Raw genomic sequence first — 20,462 nt, forward strand, 5'->3', positions numbered from 1 at the left:
CCACAAAAGGAGGCTGGCCTGAGTTGGCTTACACTTAGCAAGAGACTGGCACATCGCAGGCTGGGCATAGCAGTGGCCATGGCCAGGAGCCACAGGCTCCAAGTGTGTTAAGAGGTGTGTGGGGTGTGTGGCCCATCTCTGCCACAGCAAAGGACCAGTACCACAGTTCTGCTTGGTTTCATGCACACCTCAAACTCGGGCTCCTCAGAGTATTTTCCAGGACGCTTTTTCTGCTGAAAAAGCCCAGTGGCACTGTGAGCACAGAAATCCTGGGCTCTCACAAGCCTCTGCTTGCAGGGGAGAGAGCTGAGGGCAGCCTAATGCAGCACATTCTTTTGTGCTAAGCTAAGTCTCAAGAGCAAGCAGAGAAGGAGCATCAAACGCCGTGTGCCAAACACTCCATCACCAGCTGGGCTCCCCCATCCCTCGGCACAGGCTGCTCCCCCACGCCACCTCTGCCTGCCCTTGACAGGAGCCTTTACACCTCCTGTCCCTCGGCCGGCAGTCACTGTCCCTCTGTCGCTGTCCCGGGACATCAGCCACAGCCACGCGTGCAGCTCCTCAGCAGCGCCTGCTGCACTCTGGAGTGGCCCCACTCGGACGCCACCAAGCCCGTTTCTGCTGTAAATACCCGCAGGAAATGTCATCAGCCTTCCTGCTTTGCTTGCTGCTGCTGCTGCCTCCGATTTTGGGAGCCCTGGCACCCCGCCTTTCCCCAGGCAGGCCCCTGCTGGCAGCAGAGCAGGGCTGGGCTCTGAGCCCTGTCTTCAGACCGCTTTGGCTGCGCCGGGGCCCGGCAGCTGCCGCTGTCCTTCCCCCCAGTGCCGCCGGGAGCAGAGCCTGCCTTGCGCAGGGATGTGCGCGGGTGCTCCCGCAGCTCTCCTCCAGGAGAGGCTGTGGCCACAGGAGCCGCCAGCCTCACTGGAGGCCACCGCTGCACAAAGGCTTGGCCTCTCTCAGGCAGCAGGGAGAGGGACAGGGAGCTGCCGGGGAAGCCCCGCACCAGCGGCACCGGCCAAAGCCCCCGGCTGCTCCTGCTTGGCTGCCTCGGCCAGCAGCGCCTTTCTTTAGCCCCTGGCAGCGGGGCTGGAGCCTGCTGTCACCTCCTCCTGCCCGCCCCGAGGACACAGTATCGCTTCCAAAGCTGGCAGGAGGCTCCCTGGCAAAGGCAGCAAGGCCAGCCCGGCTGCTCCTGCAGGCAGCGGGATGGCGGAGCTGGGCCAGAGCCAGGGCAGAGCCCCGGGCTGGCCGCCGTGGCCAGGAGCCGGCAGGGAGGTGGTGGCAGCGGCTGCTCCCTCCCGGGAGGGCTGGCTGCCCGTGCCAGCAGCAGATGCCACCCCACAGCCCCCGTCTGCCAGCGCCAGCCCCGCAGCCTGGCCACAGCCACACACAAAACTTGGGTTTGGGGCAGCTCAGCTCCAGCCGGCGCCAAGACAATCCCCAAACCACAGGCACAGGTTGGGCACGCTTAGAGGTGAAAGCAAAGCCAGCCACTGGAACTGGCTGGGGTGACATTTGCCTCTCCAAGGGAAACACACCATTGCTCTGGGAACCCGGCCAGGCCAGTGATGTTCCCATCTCATTTACAACTAGACCAGTTCAGTTTTTGTGCTGTGAAGAGCCTCTGTGCTCAGCGGTGCCAGTACAGAGATGAAGCTGCTACTAAACAAGATCATGGTGAATCTCCGGCGCAAGCATCTCCCAGCTCAGGAACAGCAAAACCTCTGTAGTTTAAACATGAATTTTACTAGAGAAATGCAAAGGTGAAGCTTCTGGAAGTGCCAGAAAATTTCATCACTATGTGGGTGGTGAGTCACTGGCACAGGTTGCCCAGAGAAGCTGTGGCTGCCCCATCCGTGGAAGTGTTGGAAAGGTGTCCCTGTCCATGGCAGGGGGGTTGGAATGATGTGATCTTTAAGGTCCCTCCCACCCCAAACCATTCTATGACTCTGTAAGATCAAGCTGGCAAACCAGCTCTGTGCACTCAGCCAGGAGCGCTGGGCTCTCACCCCACCATCCCTGCCCGAGGAACCAACCTTCCAGTGGTGAACACGGGACTGCTCACACTGCAAGGCTCTCACAGCAGCTGCCCAGGTGGTGTTGGGCAGTTTCCCCCCCTGCACTTTTCCTTCACTGCTCATTGTTAAAAGAGCTGGAGATGACCAGGTGTGGCATTCTTCATGCTGCCGTGCACTCAAGGCCAGTATTCCTCCTTCAAGAGCAGTATGTACCTAGGAATTACCACACATCCCCTCCAAGGAATCGATCTTCTTAAGCCACTTCATTCAAACCACATTAGTGCTCTGCACTCCTGGAAATCAGCCTGGAGAATTTCAGCCTGGGCATTCCAGGCAGATACAGCAGCACTGTGCAACAGGAGGGTTTGGTTCAAACAAGATGCTTTGATGCCACACAGGAGGCAGGGGTAAAAAAAAGAGAAAAGGAAAAAGAGCTCAGTTTTGCAGGGAAGCCTTTAATAGCTTCAACTAAACCAGTCAGCTCTTCTGTCCTAATCATGTGCTTCATTTATTTCCAGCTCCTTAAAGTTAGGCAGTGGCCTCAGACACTCACCTTGATTGCAGAACTTCAACCCATACTTGGGATACTTGGCAATGAATGAAGCAAGTAGTGATTCTTGGGAGAGGGCAGAGCATGGACACAGCTACACACAGAGGAGGCAGGATATACAATTTTATCCTGACCAGACAACTTTTAAGTATCACTCTGCTTTCTGGAAACAGAATAAACCCAATTCATATTCAAATGCACTTTTAGTGCAATTTGTGTGAAATCTGATACCAACATTCTCCACGTTCCTTGAATTTGCTTTTCATTAAAAAAATAATAACAACAATAATAATAATCCATCCCAAGACATCCATCAAGCTGTCACGGTCATTAACAGGAGCTGTCTCTCTTACCAGTCACTGCTGAACACTCATCTTGAGTGAAGGAACTGGTAAAAAGCACAGCTCAGCTGTGGATACCCAGACCTGGTGTGAGCCAACACAAGAGCAGGATTAGGGGTATCCTTCCCAGGCTTTCCCAGATGTTTGCTGACAGCCAGGGAACAGCAGAAGGCCCCACTGGGCACAGGCTGTTCTGGCCACCACCAGCCCCTCTCCCTCCCCAGTCAAGCCCCACTCATGCCAGCCCCTAAGCCTGCACACCATGAGGAGATGATCAATCCTTTACATGGCTACAGGATGGGAGGAGGCATTTCCTCTACACCAGGAATTCAAGCCCAGGCCTCCTGAACTTCTTGAACTTCACCTAAAATTTTGCCCACAACCACCAAAGTCTCCAGCAATGACCCTCTTTTCCCCCCCACCTCCTGTTCTTTGCACCCCTGCCCCCTCTTGCCCACACAGTGCAGAAAGACCCAAACTAGACAATAATCCATTTGGTTCTTTTATTAGCAGAAGTTAAGAATACAGCAAGTAATAAGATCCCATCTTATATGGAACCATCACCAGAGCCCCCAGCCATCAAAATCCCAGAATGTGCTTCATTGCTTCCAACAGTAAGCAATTGTTAAAAAGAAATATACTGAACAAGGCCACTATTTAATGGGGAAGGAAAGAAGCTGTAGGTCCTAACTATTCTATGGCAATAACCTGCACACAGAGCAAGCAAGCCTCTGACTGCTGAGAGTAAGGCATTCAGGTGCCAACCTGGGAAGAGTTCTCAGCAAAAGCTACAGAAAAGTGCACAGCTAGGTTGTTTTTATTGGAACACACAAACTTCTTGAACGGAGAGACTGACTGGGTTAAGAATAGCAGGTGGAGTACTGTGTTTTTGTAATAGTTCTGTGCTGTGTAGGACCAGGTTACAATCACCCTTCGAGGAGTGAACGTGGGATGACCCAGGATGGAGACTGCTGCTTCTGCTGGTACTGTTCAGAGGTATCCCAAAGCACCTTCCAGCCAGCTCTGGTTGTGATATGTACCACGCTTCGCTCACACACCAGCCTTGTCTGGGATGCCAGCGCTATTGGCCCTTACATCCAAGGTAATACTGCTCTTTCCTTCATTTAAATACCACAGACCTGGGATCAACTACTTCCAGCCCTGCAGGCATCCAGTGAGGGATCCTACTGAGAACACATCCCTCTAGCCTGCAGACTGCTGCAGCTCCTCCTTCTGCACTGACCTTGCTCTCAGAGGCTTTACTCCACTCGAGGGGTGAAGCCTTAATACCCACTCAGCTTTAGGAGGCCATTCTGCTTCTACCTGACTCCATTAGACAAAGTAACTCCCCAAAACACACTGTGACATCCAGGGGATGGGAAGATCTTGCAATCCACCTCTTTATCTTGAAGGATAAAAACTGAAACTTGAGGGAATCTAAAAAAAAAAAACAAACCAAAACCCAACAACAAAAAAACCGACCCTGCACAACAACCAACCACCCTTTTCCTTCCTTCCCTGTGAAATACTGCATCATGGTGTGAGCTGTTTAACTCATCTGTGAGAGAGGTAATTGCTCTGAATTTCCAGCTAAAGCCTCCAAGCAATACCTGTGCCATAACAAACAAAATGTTCAAGTTTCACCTTACGACTCCAAAGATTCTCCTTCAAGTCTGGCTTCTGACTGGGCTCCAAAGCTCAAGCTACATCAATTACACAGGAGAAGGGTATTTGCCTCCCCTTATATAGGAGGTGTGTCTGCTCCACAGCAATCCAGCTGAACTCTCAGGTCTAGGCTTAAGAAATACCAGCAGTCCCATTGCAAAAGCACAGATGGAAAGCAGACCTAAGGACAAAAAAAAAAAAAAAAAAAGAAAGAAAAAAAGGAAAAAAAAGAAAAAGGAGGAACTGCACTGGGCTGGTTAGGGATCTATTCCTCCTAAAAAAAAACCCCTCAAACTGCCTTGGCATATGGAGCCTGACACACAGGATGGTGATGCCAGTGCCTGTTAACTGGAGCACACAGCTTCCTCCTTCCAGTCCATCTTAACCCCACCTCTGCTTCCCCTCACATGCTCAACTATTTTCTGACAAGTCTATTACCATCATCCCTCAGACCAAACAAAGCTTGCAAATGGCAACCATCCTCTCCCTGGGGGCCTTTGGGTGTAGGCAGGCACTGATGGAGTTGGACTGTTCGCCATTCATGTGCAGTTATCCCACCACGCTGCAGTTCCTAGGGTGACACCCAAACCAACCAACTGTAGGATCCATGATCCCAAACTGCCCACTCCACCCGGGCTGGGAAGGCAGCTGTCCCACACATCTGCAGGGAGCAGATGCACCTTCCCAGCTACTGGAGCAAATCCATTTGCTCACACTGTGACCTGAATGACACCATGATTAATCCAGCCTTCACAACCCTCGTGTACATGTCCTGAACCTACTCCAGGTGCTGGCCAGGACCCCACATTGCCCAGGGCATGCTGGCCACCAGGAAAATCTACAGGGCCAACGTGCTTCACTCCTGGGAATTTTACCTGGTCCTCCTGCAGTCGTTTGTTTTGTGCAAAATTGAAACAGTGTGTGGTACTTGCATGTTGCATTCTTTACAAAAACCCTTTTCCCCCCACCCATTGTTTAAAACATTTATATAAATTTTATTTAAACAGAAAGTTAGAAATCTTATTTACAATTTGTTTTTCTCCCAAAAGAGCATCTAAAATCAACGCCCAAACCCTCCAAGAGGATATAAATTTAACCTTGACTTTTTTTTTTCTTTTTTTTTTAAAAAAAAAGGAAACTGCTAAGCTATCCCTCCCCAATTCTACAAATAAATATGGCATTGAACAGAAGCCGATTTGGAAAGGGTCCTCTGTAGCTCAATCTGTAGATCCCAAGAATAAATTAGGTTTTCAGAATTTCCTGGTCTTCAAATTGATTTATTCCATTGCTTGAGGTATAGAATTTATCTTGGTTAGTCAGAATCCCCATGAAGCTCCATGCCTCATCAGCTGAAACTTGGATTCTTCTTAGGTATTCCTTTTGCTGAGCCTGGATGCTTGGCCCGTGCCGGCGGCTCTCTTTTGGTTGTGACCTTGGGCTGAAGGCTGCTCCTACTGCATCCCCTCCTCCTCTGTGCAGCCCCCTCCGACCGTGAAGCGGAACTCCTGCAGGTTGGAGACTCCGTGGAAGTGCACGAAAGCGCCAGCCACGACGAACACGTGGAACAGCTGATGGGAGTGGAACTGCGGGGAGGAAACGCTTCTGTTCAGCCCCGGGGCCCCCTGGCCCTCAGCAGCCCCACATTCAGCTGAAGTACACAGTAACACAGAGCAGTGCCTCACACCACGGGCTGCAGAGCTCTCCAAGCTGTGTGTTAAAGCCCACCCCTCTACTGTCTTCAGCAAAATAATCCAATTCTCCACACACACACATCCCCCCCTTCCCTTCAGAGTCACCTGAACCAGCTGGTCAACCCAAAATTGTGCAACAGAAGTGTTGTAACTCATCTTTGCAAAGGGACAAGGATCATTTCAGAACCCTAGGCAAAAGGCTTAAGCAGGACACTTTCAAAATTAGTTCCTCCACAAGACACAATGGTGGTTTATGGATAAAAAGGGTCCTCTCCTACAGATAACAGGTACAAACTCTGCTCTGGTCACAGGTGTAAGTTTTACCAAGTGGATTCTGCATGCTGGTATTTTGTTTCTCTACCACCAAGAAACAGAACAGAGAAACGTGGCGTTATAATAAAACCTAGAAACAACTGGATGTTCTGAATGAATGCCCAGGATGTCACTGACTGGAGCAGAGCAGAATGAAATCCGTGAGGGAGCTACATGACAAAGCATGCCTTGTCTGAGGGAAGCCATACCACTGTGGATAATGCTCCTGAAATATTCCTACAAATGTGTATTTGCAGGCTTCATGGGAAGCTTGGAAAAGAGCTGGTGGTGCACCAGTGCTTTTGGAGCTTAGCTCATTGTAGTTACAATGCTTTGGCCACTTAAACCAAGCAAACTGGTGCTGTGCAAAAGCCAAACAACCAGGCCTCACTCTCACTTCTAGTCTTCTTTAGGGGTCTTAAACAATCCTAAGTGCAAGTACAGTGGCCTTCAAAAGGTACACTTCCCCTCTACTCTTGCTCCACCCAACTCCTTTCCTTACACTTCCTCAGGTATTTCTCCTCAAGCCTTCATTGATGCTTTCCCTCATACCAAGTTTCCCCCACCACCCACTTGCTCACCCCACTTTCCCTTCTTCTGGACCAGGCATCCCCCCAAAGCCTACCATCTCTGTCCAGCATTTTCACTGGCTATAACAAGATGAGGAGCCAGACAGGGGGAAGATCCCAGAGAACACACTGAACACCACTGAAATAACCATGCACTGCTCTGCACAGAAGCAAGGTAAAGACGTGTCTTTGTAGGATCCTCAACACACACACACAAAACTGTTTGCAGAATTCCTTGCCCATCTGTTAAAGCTCTCCAGAACTGTGCTGAGGTGAATCTGCACACCAGCAGTTACCTCAGACCAGCCAGGTTGTGACAACTTGGGAAGAGAGGCACCAGCTAAGGCAGGCTCAGAGAGCCCCGTGGTTTGGCCCCTAAAGACCTATTGCTCCTGGTGCAGCAGTTTGACACTTGCAATAAGAAAACATTGACACAACATCCTTCAGGCTCAAGGGGAACCAGCTTTCAAATTGGTCTCCTCATCCAGTCACTCAGTAGACTCACCCAGATGTCACACTTGCCAGGGAAGAATCTCTCCGGGATGCGGGCAGCATATAGTGCAGCACCAGTGATGTACAGGCATGCCATGAGTGCCAGCCAGCCTATCTGCCCCATTGTGGCTGCTTTCAGGAGCCCCTCAGAGATGACAAAGTGCAGAGTGGGAATTACCCCACTAAGACCCAGACCTAGAAATACTCCTGGGAGGTAAAGAAAATGCGGGAGAGTCAGGTTTGAACACATTGGCGGTAAAGGGAGACAATGAAAACACAAAAGCTACGGAAGGAAAACTCAGTATTTGCCAAAGCAGCAGAGAGGTGACAGCTCTTGAAGCTGGAGGTCCCCAGAAGAGATTTATTGGAAAGGAAGCTAAAGAATGCACAAACTTCCTTCATATACCAGAAGCTACTCAGTTACGTGTTCCAGCAGATAGCTGGAGTATTTCATTTCCTGATCGTGCCTGCCAGCTCCAGTGTACGTGAGGCCAGTTCCTGCTCTCGGCCTGTAGAGGGAACTGACACCACACAGACTGCGCCTCACTTCACCACAACCGCTCAAGAGCAAGACAAGGAGACACAACAAAGAGATTGTTTATCATATTCTGCACAAGCAGTCCTAGGAAACAGAAAAGCAGCATCTGTGCTCATCTGATCTGCCATATAAGAGAACCCTGTTTATTTGTTTAGAGTTTAGCAGCAAGGACGGAAAACTTGTAAAAACAGTGGGCATGGGGGGAATATTCCTGTCCCATAGAGAGATTTTAAGTTTGGAAAGCTGAACGCTCTGAAGGTACCCATAACTTGTCCAGGAAATCTAGATTTACTGTAGACAGCATGTGCAGGTTAAGAAATGAGAAATATTACTATTCAACCCAGCTGTGTGCACATTCCACAGCTACCCCCTAAAGCTCTCTTTCTTCCTACCTCGAAATGTGAAACCAAATCTGGTTTTGTTCTTTTGATGATGCGAAGAGAAAAACAGTCTTTATCTTAGCTCTGTGTTTTATCCAGGCAAATCATTCAGATTAATTCAACCATTCAATGATTTGCTGGTGTCTTGAGTCTAGTGTTACAAAAAAAGGACAAGCACTGCAAGTACACATACACACACCAAGCAGTCAGTCGTTTTTTGAGAGAGCAAAGTTGCTAGATGCAGCTAGAAATTCTTTGCACCACCTTTCCTACTGCATGTGTTACTGTCCATTTCAGGAATGCACTTCCAGGACTTGCACCAGCCCTTATCTGTGCATCCAGTTGGGTACAATAAATACTGAAAGAAAAGCCATCAAGCTCCCAATCCAAGAATATCAAGTGTCTATAAAATTAAGCTCTCTTAAGTCTTCCCACGGTGGTTTTTCCAAGTGACAAGTAGGAAGCAGGAAAGGAAGTCAAGAAGTAAAACAGTTAACTTCAGGTCTTACCTGCCCTTACACCCCGGTATTCAGGGGTGGCAAACATGTCCCATTGTGAGACAATTATGGCTGCAATGCCCAGGACACAAATCACAATCAAGTAGATGAAGCAAGGCTGAGGGTTGCAATAGAAGGAGTAGTACAGCCATGGTACAAAGCTGCCCATTATGAGGAGTGCAATGCCAGAATAATCCAGCCTAGAAGAAAACAAAAATCAGTGTCATAAGAAATGGGAACCTTTGGAAGTCCTCAGACCCACACACTCTTCTTTAGTGGACCAGCTGTCTACTTCTCACTGCAACTAAATTACTCTCACTATTGCAGCTTAGGTCCTGATGGCAACTCTTCCACCTACAGTAATGGATTACCTTGACACACAGCCAGTAAGGCCATTTTTGAGACATCAGCAATACCTTCAGCAGCCTTTAGACCAAAGCTTTCAGAGGAAAACTCACATTTGAGTTTCAGAAGAGGAGAAAAGCAGCGCAAGAGCCCTCTAAAGACAGGGCACACAGTATGTTCTGAGAACACAACCAAGGCAAGCACTTCAGTATCTGACATGTGTGAGTTAGTTGGGCATCAGCTTCAGTGACCACAGTGGAATAATGTTGCAATTTTTCAACCACGCTGGTTTTTTGTACACAAGTATAAAAAAGGAAATCCACAGCCACCGCTTTTTACCACACCCTGACAAAATACTCCTGCAAAAGTTGATGGAGCTAATTTTTCAGCAGAGGATTTTAACTGCTGGGCTACCTTAGAGGTGGTCTTGCAGATTACAGAATCCTGGGTTGCACAGTCTTAGGAAATATGAGATATTCAGCAGCCAGCCAAAAAAGAACGTGCAGTAAAACCAAAAGACCAAGACATCTTGATACACTGTGAAACTGTCTTACATAAGTTTAAGGTTCAAAGTTAGTCACAACGGCTGAAACGACAAGAAGTAACGGTGGCACTAAAAATTCAAAGTCCTGCAACTAAGCTCGAGGCGTATTACTTACAGCAGCAAGATGCAAGCACAAGCCTGCCAAACAGCAGAAAATGATGGAGTTTTAAGACTCAAATGACAGCACAAAAACTCACACTGAAACAAACTATAATTAGAAGAAGCTGCATTAAATCTCTGCTCAACTCTGTTCCAAAGTACATGCAGTCATGAAATGAACAACTCCCACACTAGGGCTCCAGGCACAAATCCCAGCCCTGTTTTCCCACCTGTTTCCTATTTGGCCTACCCTGTTCTCTAGGCACTTACTTGGAGAAGAGCCGGGAAACACCTTCTGAGTGGCAATAAACTGTGTGGAAGAGCCATGAGAAGGAGAGGCAGAGTATGGCTCCCAAGAAGAACAATCCAACGACCACTTTCTCCTGCACAGGTGCTACGAAGGACATGTTTGGCCGGAACATGTAGAAGATTCCCAGACAAAGGAAGAACACACATCCTGAAAAACAGCAAGGCAGAGAGGTGTCAAGTTCATGCATACTGAAAGCTTTTCTGTCTAAAAGCATCACCACTTCCCTTCAAGGCTCTCACAAGTTGAAACCACTCAGAGAAGCTGCAACTTAAGTGTGTTCCTGTGGCAAGAAATGGGATCCCAATTAACACCTACACACTTGGGAAAAGAAGGATCTACCAGTAATTTATCAACTATTAGGAAATGTTTATAGCATTTGTTTGTATGGTATGCCATGATTAAGGAAGTCCCATCCAACTCTGGCGGGATAAAATTAGGAGAGGTATACCAAGATGCTAATTTAACAGGTTACTAGTGGAATGATAATGCTGACCAAACCACAGCCCTTTCTGTCTTGCTCTCTTTTCTTTGAGAGCAATGAAACCACTGCGTTAGATTTAGCATTAGATTAAAGCAAGCTGAGAATACCTAGGAGATGTGTCCAGATGTTGCCAGTCTCTGTGTGTATTCTGAAGATGCTCTTGAAACAAGCCCGGAAGGAAGGCATGGGTGGTCTGTGTCCATGCAGCAGGTAGTCATTGTCCTTTAGCCAGTCAGGCAGAACATCGTGGGGAATGACTCTCCATCGGCCCTCCCACACCTAGGGGTTGAAAGATTTTAGTGAAATGCAGGGAATGGAGTTCCATCAGTGCACGGAAATAGTCAGAAAACCCGTGTTAGTAAAAGTGCTGGAGTTAACCTATGAGTACAGAAAACAAAAGAGAGCTGATGGGATGTCTCTGGGGAAAGGCTTTACACTGGAAATACCATGCTAAAGTCACTGTTCCCTGTTCAAAACTGTGTCATTATGAACTGCATCATCAGAGAAAGAAATACTTCAGCATTTCATAGGACAGGAAGGCTACTGAGCTTTTTTACTGTTAATGAAGGGAAAACATCTAATTCACTTCCATGTTCTGTTATTTTACAGGTATTCTTTTCCATTTAATTGAAGAAGCCTGCAAGAACTGAGTAAGTTCTCTCCCATACATAAGTAAGCCTGTTCCTCCACCACAAGCCAACCTGACTGTCTGCTAGCATTTGGGGCAGGCTAGCAAAAGCAGCTACCCATCAGCACTAACAGGGGCCAGAAAAATGTGAAAGGGCGAGAGCCCAGCTAGAAGAGTCCAACCCCTTATTCAGGTTGGCTAAAAAATGCTCCCAGGCTCACAAAACAAATGGTGACAGAGCAGTTAAGGCAACAGACTCGTGACTCTCAATTCCACGGGACTTCTTCTTGAAAGGGAGAGAGGGGTTTGTGCACAGAGCTATTCTTGCAGCTGGCTCCACAGGAAATAAGTGTGCACAGATGTTCCCAGCACTGCTTCAGTAACACAAGACACATGGAGGCTTCAGTCTGGCAGCACTGCCAAGGACAGGGGTGGCAGGGAACTGCTTTATGTACCGGGGGTGTTTCTGCAGGGTTCCTTGGATCTGCCGGCTGGCTAGAGTTACAGGAGCAAGGCTGAAGGTTCCTGAAACACTAAGTTTAAAAAGCTACATTCTTATTTCAGTTTCAACAACAAGAGCCCAGAGTTTTTAAATCAATTCTCCACACTCGTGCATGGAAGCAAAACAAAACCATTCAGAATAACCAGCCCAGTTAAAGACTGGGTTCTTAAATACATTAAACAAGGAAATAACTGGTTTAGTTCATGAACAAAAAATGTGAATTGAGGTAGAAACAGAAGGAGGGAATTCAATTTACACAATCCACCCTACAAAACATTTTAAAATAAGAGGCAAAGATGCATAGTAAAAAAAAATAACCAACAAAAGCAAAAAAACCCCCAAAACGACCCGTACACAAAAGACCACCAAGTAACTAGGGTCCCTCTGTAAAACATCAAAAATAGTTCATAAACCCAGCAGGAACCAGTGTATAAAGGGGCAGCATTCCTTTCAGCAAGAGAGGAGGGCCAGAGACTGACACAGCCCAGTGGCTCTAAAAAGTAGCAAAAATTGAGCCAAGGTCAACAATTACAAAATCTACAATGGATTTACTTACGTATGGTTTCAATACAGTATTGTTTTCAAGTCAGGGACAAAGCTTATTCTACAATAGATGCAAATGGTGCTGGAAAAGCAAAATATTTGCAAATCTGAAAAGATCTGGACAAATGACCTTGTACATAAAAGTGCCTCGAACCAGAAGGCTTTTATTCTGCTTTGCACTCACAGGTGTTTCTCAAGGGACACACCTGAGTTGCATGATCAGCTCTGGAGTCTCAGTTGTAAATCCCTATTGTTCCACGCTCTACAATTTAATCCGGTATGACAGACAGATGCTGAGGAAGTGTACTATTGCCAGCTAGAACACGAGATGCCCATCTGGGGACAGTGAGAACCTCCTCTCCCTCACATCAGTAGTGCAGTCGCTCCAACGGAGGGAGCTGCTGCCCACTGGAGCTTCCTAGAAAAAGGAAATTACTTCAGCAGTTTCCACGTGCCCTTACCTTACACACAAACTCCTCCATTCTCTCCATAGCATGGTGGGCTTGTAGAAGAGGTGACATACCCATAAAACCTTCATCTTCTTGAGGTGGCTCATCATTGTGTTTATTATCCTCAGAACACTGGAGGGAAAAAACAGAGAAAATGCTTTATAGAAAGACAGGGAAAGGTGATGTTGTTTTCCATATAGAACTATGATTTGAGGTCCTGGCAAATAAAGAAGTCTTTCCATGTACAGCACTGAGAAAAGAATTCAAAAGAACAAGCAAAATAATGATTACATTCTTAGGTATCTGAGAACAACTCACATGTCTAATCCATTCTGCATATGTTTCCAGCAGGTTTGGAAGCAAGCAGTGCTCCTCTAAGCCATGCTTCATTAAATCCCAGGTATGGAGTCTGAGGCTTGCAGCATACCCACCTCTAGGGAAGGATTACTCCCTATTTTATGTTTCAATGTCACTGTGCTGGTGTTAATGCCTCTATAATGTATCTGGCATTTTAGGGTAATAAAAGGTAAGTCAAGGAGAGGAATCCATTTACCTTGTTAGAAATGTTTCACCTCAATTTTCAGTCCAAATCCAAAAACCTATTCTGTTTAACTGACACTTCTGTTCAGCTTGTAATCCAGCACTGGAATTTACTCATTTGTTTGATTTTTCAAGGTATTTCAGAAACTACTATGAAACTTCTGCCAGTTAGACAAAGGCAAATTATCAGAGAAAAGCAGGAACAGGGAACAGAGTTTTAAGCAAAGTTCAAATATAGAGAAACATCCATCTCCTCCAGGTGTTCCAAGAGAATTATGAAAAGGAAAACTAAAACGATCTCCTGAGCTGGGATATCAGGCTGGTACACATCATTAATAACTTCACAGGAACAACATTTGGTAGTTTTCTGCTCTATCATGACTTATCACATCATCTGCATATTATGATACACTCTAGCTTCCCATGCAGGAGAGATGCAGGGAGCCATGGAAGTTCTATATTCCTGTTTGCTTCCTGCAATGCTCAAGGCCCATCAGAGACTCCGTTCAACACTTCAGCTTCCAAGGAAAACAAATGGGAGGAAGCTAGGAAAGAGAGAAGGAGCTTCAGACTTAATGCAGAGAGCTGCCACGCACCCCGTGACCAAGCCAAGAAAGCTCCACAGCCAGCAGAGAGGGAGACTGGCCTCCTCCACATTTCCCAGAACACTTCTTCCCCTCCTATTCCCGTATCAGGGTTAACAGCTTTCAAATCAAGATGATGTATCAATAACACCATCCAAAGTGGCTGAGAATATAGTATATAACCTCACTTACTTTATCTACAAATTATTATCAGTAATGCAGATTAATGCCCTGAATGTTCAAGCCAGGGATGGGAGCTGGCTGTGCATTTGTCCCACATTACAGCTCTCTCCTTAGTGTAAAGCCTTATTAACTGTTTCTGCCAAGTTAACTCAATGAGCTGCTTAAAATTTTAATTTTTGAATAAAAAAAGGAGACTTCTTCTAGCCTACAGTGAGCTATCCAGAGTCTTCAATATTTTTGGGGTTTTGATAGAGAAATGACATGCTAATACCTGCTTTTGTACCCAATGCTTGCTGCAGTCACTGAAGCTTCATCTTTCAAAGAGGCCCATCAATCAGTTCTTGACCCAATTTTGCTTATCCAGAATGCAATTTCTGGTACGTAATACACAGTATATACATCCTTCAAGTTTTACATATGACCTCACATTTGTCCACACTAGGAAAACTTGATTGCATAAACAAATCTTTGTGGATAACCCATGTCCCTTGTACTGTCTGCTCACCTTCATTTATCATTCCAGTGAACAACCCCTCTGAACAACCTCTCGTATTTTACAGCAACGATTGATATATTGACCAGCTCTAAGCAGATTCTCCAGCAGAATAAGACAGTATTAAATACACTCACTCTGCCTAGGTTATCCCACTAGTTCTACTCAGAAAGGCACCAGCAAGATGCAAATAGGTTTAATATCCTTCTAAAACAGGCACAACTTCTGTTAGGCATTGGAATTTTTTAAAAATTTGGTTTCATTCTGACTCAACAACATTCACTGACATTATTTCTCACACTGTCAATTTTACTGGCTTTTTCTACTAATGGAGCTCTCTAGGATTCTCAGCTTTCAGTATCATAAATAATTAACTCAAGGTCATAGAAACACAGAATGGTTTGGGTTAGAAGGCAGCTTTAAAGATCAACTAGCCTAAGTCCCCTGCTGTGGAGGTCTGGATAAGATGCTCATGACAGTCTGCACAATTTAGCACCCAAAGAAACCTTTGGTTTCCAGGAGCATGCTTTATGGAAAAGCAAGGCTGGCATTTAGGTTCCAGTGCGTTTGACAGAGGAAGCACTGCTATGCCTTTCAGCTGCTCTAGAATTGCTTCCCCCAGCTGCACACAGTAACCAGCTCAAACGGGGTGAACAAGTTAGTCATCCTCAACTTACACAACTGGGTGGACTGAAGGAAAAAGGTCCCTTACGGAATCAAAGCCTGTATTCATTGCGGTCAGCCCAGTGACTCAAAGCCAAAAAATGTTCATTTCCCCCTCTGCACATACTCCCATTTCTAGAATGATGGGAAGGCTTAAATTTGAACAGACTGTAAAGCTTGAAGAGCACAGCTATTTCTGAACTAGTCCAAAATCTTTGCATTTTGGCCACGTGCCTACAAACAAATCATTACTGAGCTTCTTTTGGTGATAAAAGGAATTCATATCATATACACAGTCCAGATTACTGCCAAAAAATGGAATTGATTTTACTATCTCCTTCCTGCCATTAAACTGCAAAATTAGCATTCAAGGGAAAAAAACTAAAGCTCAGCTTCTTAGTCCTTTTCTTGCTAAGGAGGCAAAATGAGGCCTGTTCTGGAACATCCATCCTCCCTTGACTCCCTCCTGTACCGTCTCATTGGGAAGAACAGTAAACTGTGTCTGTTGGAAGCCAGAAATCCACAGGGGAGGGCAACACCAACACCAGTTTTCACTTGGAAATCTGAAGGAGTCTACTGACCTTCAGTTCTTAAGGCAATAACTGAAAGGAAAAAATACCACTCTTCTGCTCCGAAGGTAACACTTCCACTATGACAAGTTCCTTCATATCTTAGGACTCACCTATTTTCTCCTCTTTGGCTGATTGTATCAGAAATTCAAGACTACTTCTAGACCATAACAACAAAAGCAGGCACATTCTTTTAGGACCCGTTTTCAACTATTTCTAAGTCCTGCCCACAGAATCACATTTTAAAATCAGAAACATATTGGGTTTCTAAGACCATGAAGGAAGTGAGAGCCCAGAAGAAAACTCTGATACTCCCACTTTTAATGAGCTATGGTATATCCTGAATTAAGTGCTTCAAGAATAACTTTTGCCTTTGTAGTTCCTAGACCATAGGCCAAAGGGATGTTCTTTTACTCAACTTCTTTTAAAGCATCCCAGGTTTGACTAAATAATTCTGTGAAGTCTTCAGAGCATTTTAGAGTACCTTTAAAAAAACCCCCTTGTTTGTAACAAGCAAGCTTGTTACAATCCTCAGCTGTCACTCTTCTAGTGCACACATGCAGCAATGCATACAATCAGTCTTTCACATTAATCAGAAATCATGGCTTCTGGGTACTTACACTCTAAAAGGTCTGGACACTTAATTCTATGGAAATGCCAAGCAATCATTTCAACTTTAATCCTACTGCCTTTGCAAATTCCCAAAGTGTTAAAGCTACCAAAAACCAGCACAGGTACCTAATGAGATGGAAATTATCCAACAGATGTATAAGTACAATCTGAGTTCAGTAACGGTACCAGAGAATCAAACAAATCTGAAGGACAAGTGAAAATATCCAGAGGAACCAGCTTTCCTGGTTTATCCATATTCACTTTATTTTGTCAAGTGTTACAGTTTCTTTTGTGATAACAGTGACAGACAAGAATGTAGAAGAAAAAGGGAGAGATCAGACTTAATTATATCACTTTGTATGAGAACCAGGCAACACACTTCCAGGGACAGATCATCATCTAAACAAGAATTTCAGAGCATGTTTTGGTAGGGATCAAAGAGGTTTAATACCAAACCCAAGACTTAGATCACCAGAGCAAACGAAGAGCAAGACACCCTAGAGCTCAATCGCACAGTGCTGATCATGAGAAAAGTTTAACAGTAAAATCTCACTCTTATATAGCAATGGTACAAAAGGTAAAAGAAGGTTTACATTTAGTACAAGAATTTCTCATCTGAATGCAGTCCAAAAATGTCAGATCACATAGCCAAAGATCCTGTTACAGAGAAAAGTGCAGTAAAACCTGCTCTAGTAAATGCAACATACTTCTCTTGTCTACTACAACAGCTTATCCTTCTCACATAGACTAACAGTTTCTATACTATCACTCTCAAATCTGTTAATAGACATGCTGTTTAATAATGTCCTTACTATGGAAAAGCCTGTCAGAAGTCAATTCATAATTGCAGAAAAAGATTCCAGAAACATTTTTCCCACTTTTCACTAAGTTATGTTCAATGGACTTCAAGCAGTCAAAGCGTATTTTGGTCTGTAGTTTCTTGATGTCAATTTGAAGACTTCTAGAAAGTTTCAGAGTTTGCACGTGACTGCTGCTTGCACAGGTGACAAGCAAGTTCTGGTTCATCACTTCAAAAAGTGTCATCAATGTTGTTGATTTGAGTATGCAAACTAAAACATAAGTTAAATCTGAACAGAGCCACCTTTTACTCTGTAAAAAGTGGCCATCTCCTCCCTCACCCCCATCTGACCAATGCCCATCCCGTCCCCCAGCAGAGATCAGCAGCTCCCAACTGGCTCTCCCCAGTTCATACACTGGGCTCCATGTTCCACGCTATGGAATATCCCCTTGGCCAGTTCAGGTCAGCTGCCCTGGCCACGCTCCCTCCCAGCTTCTGGTGCCTCTCCTCACTGGCAGAGCTGGGATGCTGAAAAGTCCTTGACTCAGGGTAAGCACCACTGAGCAACAACTAAAACATCAGTGTGTTATCAATGCTATTCTCATCCTAAATCCAAACCACAGAACTGTACCAGCTGCCAGGGAGAAAATCAGCTATCCCAGTCAAAACCAGGACAATTAGTAACAGCAATAAAACTCTCCTAAACCCCAGAAAGGGCACAAGTTTTCTGTATCAGGGCTTCTTTTCAGACAGAGCCATTACTCAGTTACCCAGGAGCCTAACTGACCGTGCACATACCTATGTAGTATTAAGCTCTGCAGTTAATGAACTCGCAGGTCTCAAAGGTCAACTGTTTGTCATGCCAAGTCACCACCACGATGTCACCAGTGCCCTAAACCTACCACTGCAGGAATTTTCAAAGTACCACGCAGTCTGTATCTGTTCTGATATTCTTGCTTCCCTCAGCTGCTGACAGACACTCCCCCCCTCTCTTCTTGATCTCTGCCCTGACAGAACTCTGTGCTTTGGTAGGAACACAGGCAAGATAGCTCAGAAAAACCAAATGTCTTGATTAACACTGAGTCATGGCATATTGTATGACATGGTATTTATACCCTAGTTTCTTCCTAAAACTCAAGTTACAAACATATGTTGCTGCATTTACAATACCACTGTTATCCCCCATATTAAACTGAAGTCACAAAGTCTAGACATGACTCTGAGTTCTTACTCTTGTTTATCTTGATCTCATCAGATGAATGATTAATAGTGCTTAACATGACATTCAAGTCATTTTATGTTCCTTGGGGCAGTGTGCCAGATTCAGTAACTCGAGAGCATTCAGCATAATGGCCAAAATACGTTCAAGGCTATAATATAAAAATGTTATTTTTCTAATCACAGCTCTGTAACATCCTTTTCAGCTGGCCAGATTGCTTTTTTTCAGCAGCAACTCCTCTGTGCCCATTCTGTCAACTGACCTTTTATCAACCAGCCTCTTGTAAGGGGGAAGCAGCAATAAGTGCTGCCACGCCATCTCTTCTAAAACCCTGTTGCACATTTTTCAGAATTTCTTCAACTTATATTCTTTGCGTTGTAAGAAATCAACCGGAAACGAACAGCACCATAAAACTTTCCTCGACTTCCCCTAACTTCTGCACATGCCAAGTTATTTTAAAATAACCACTCTGTCCTTTAGAATTCACATTCTCCCTGACAAGCTTGTAAACACAGCCACACCACAGTTTCCAAAAGGCTGACTACATCCATCCTCTAAGCAGGGTGTGCAAAGTTGCGTTTGCTGTCACTGGACCAAAACAAGTCTTTCATTAGCACTTAAAACCCTTTAGGCCTGTTGGTCAAAATGTCAAGTACTTGAAGGTTCCTGGAGTTTAATGTTTTTCCTTTGTAGGTCACCTTCTTATAAAAGATACAGTCCATTTAATATAGCACTTGAAAACAGCTTTACACAACTGGTCACGGGTGACTGCTTGCTGGCACTCATTAAAAACAAGCACTAACATTCAAAACGCATTTAGCAAATAGTCCTAGGACAAAGTCACATTTTGGTTTCAGCAGCCTTGCTAGAACACTGATTAGAACTAGCTCCCTTCTTAAGTATCTTCAGATGGAAAGGGTCTGTTGAACCTCTGAGCAGCAGCAGCAGCTGCTACTGATTTTCTGTTAATGCCCAGTATTTGACGAGGGCCCAAGGCCTCAATGCCCACATGTGCTCATCAGTACAGTTTGGAGGAGAGCCTGTACAAATTGTCTCTACTGCAGAAGAGTCTCATGTGCCTTTTTCTGCTCCTCTGCCATTGTCAATCCTGACAGGAGAAAAAGAAAACAAGCATGCTGGGCTTATGGAAAAAGAAATGCTCTGTTACAAAAATAAGCAAAGAGAGATTGAAAGTGTACTCCTGAACTTAACATAACAGCAGAGTCAATCAATCTGAAACAGTTGGAGGAAGATGCAAGTTAACCCACCAGCACAACACTATTTTTTTCTCTTCTATCACTGTGAAAGGTCGACGCACCCACCCGCTGCTGCCCAAATCAGGCAGATATGATCTCCAGGAGAACAAAGGCAAAACCCGTGGAATCCAACCCTTGTCCAGGGAAACTGTTGTGCCAGTGAATTATAAACAGAACTACTCCCTCCCTCTCCTAGTTTCAACACGCAGCACAGCAAGCAATGGTTACAAAACCTGCTGGCAGGCAGCAAACTCTGAGCACCACCACTTCCCCTCCCTCCCAAAGCACGGAAACACTCCACAGTAATGGGACACAGTTGAACCCAGCTGCAACTCAACAGCCTTCACCTAGGACAAATTCCTTGGTAATTCGGTGAGAGTTTTCTGGGAGACAGAGCAGACACAGAGACATGGACATTTCCTACATGTCACCAGCCTTCTGGGCACTGCCTGAGAATGCCTGACTGGGTCACCAGTTTGCCTTTTCTGCAGCCTTTCAAGCTCTCACAGTCTGTTCATAACCCAGGCACATCAACTGCCAGCAAGGGAGGCATCAGCATCTGACCAGCTCAGGCCTGTGGAGCCTGGAAA

General features: G+C 45.6%; 1 protein-coding gene across 7 annotated transcripts in view; it reads right to left on the bottom strand.

The window, feature by feature from the left end:
• Nucleotides 1–3,398: 3,398 nt before the first annotated feature.
• The window catches only part of ADIPOR2 (adiponectin receptor 2), a 45,018-nt gene continuing 27,954 nt past the window's right edge, over nt 3,399–20,462 (bottom strand). For 6 of the 7 annotated variants that reach the window (XM_010404114.2, XM_019288770.3, XM_019288771.2 and 3 more), the window contains exons 3-8: nt 12,967–13,086; nt 10,940–11,111; nt 10,312–10,498; nt 9,066–9,253; nt 7,652–7,845; nt 5,451–6,157 (exon numbers count right to left, since the gene is read on the bottom strand). In XM_010404114.2, the coding sequence (XP_010402416.1) occupies nt 6,026–6,157; nt 7,652–7,845; nt 9,066–9,253; nt 10,312–10,498; nt 10,940–11,111; nt 12,967–13,086 (993 nt within the window). In that variant the 3' untranslated portion in view covers nt 5,451–6,025. Of the gene's footprint in view, nt 6,158–7,651; nt 7,846–9,065; nt 9,254–10,311; nt 10,499–10,939; nt 11,112–12,966; nt 13,087–20,462 lie in introns of all 7 variants that reach the window. The other variant, XM_039570797.1, reaches the window with a different exon arrangement.

This window comes from Corvus cornix, chromosome 1A (genome assembly GCF_000738735.6).
Source record: "Corvus cornix cornix isolate S_Up_H32 chromosome 1A, ASM73873v5, whole genome shotgun sequence".
Classification (NCBI taxonomy): Eukaryota; Metazoa; Chordata; class Aves; order Passeriformes; family Corvidae; genus Corvus; species Corvus cornix.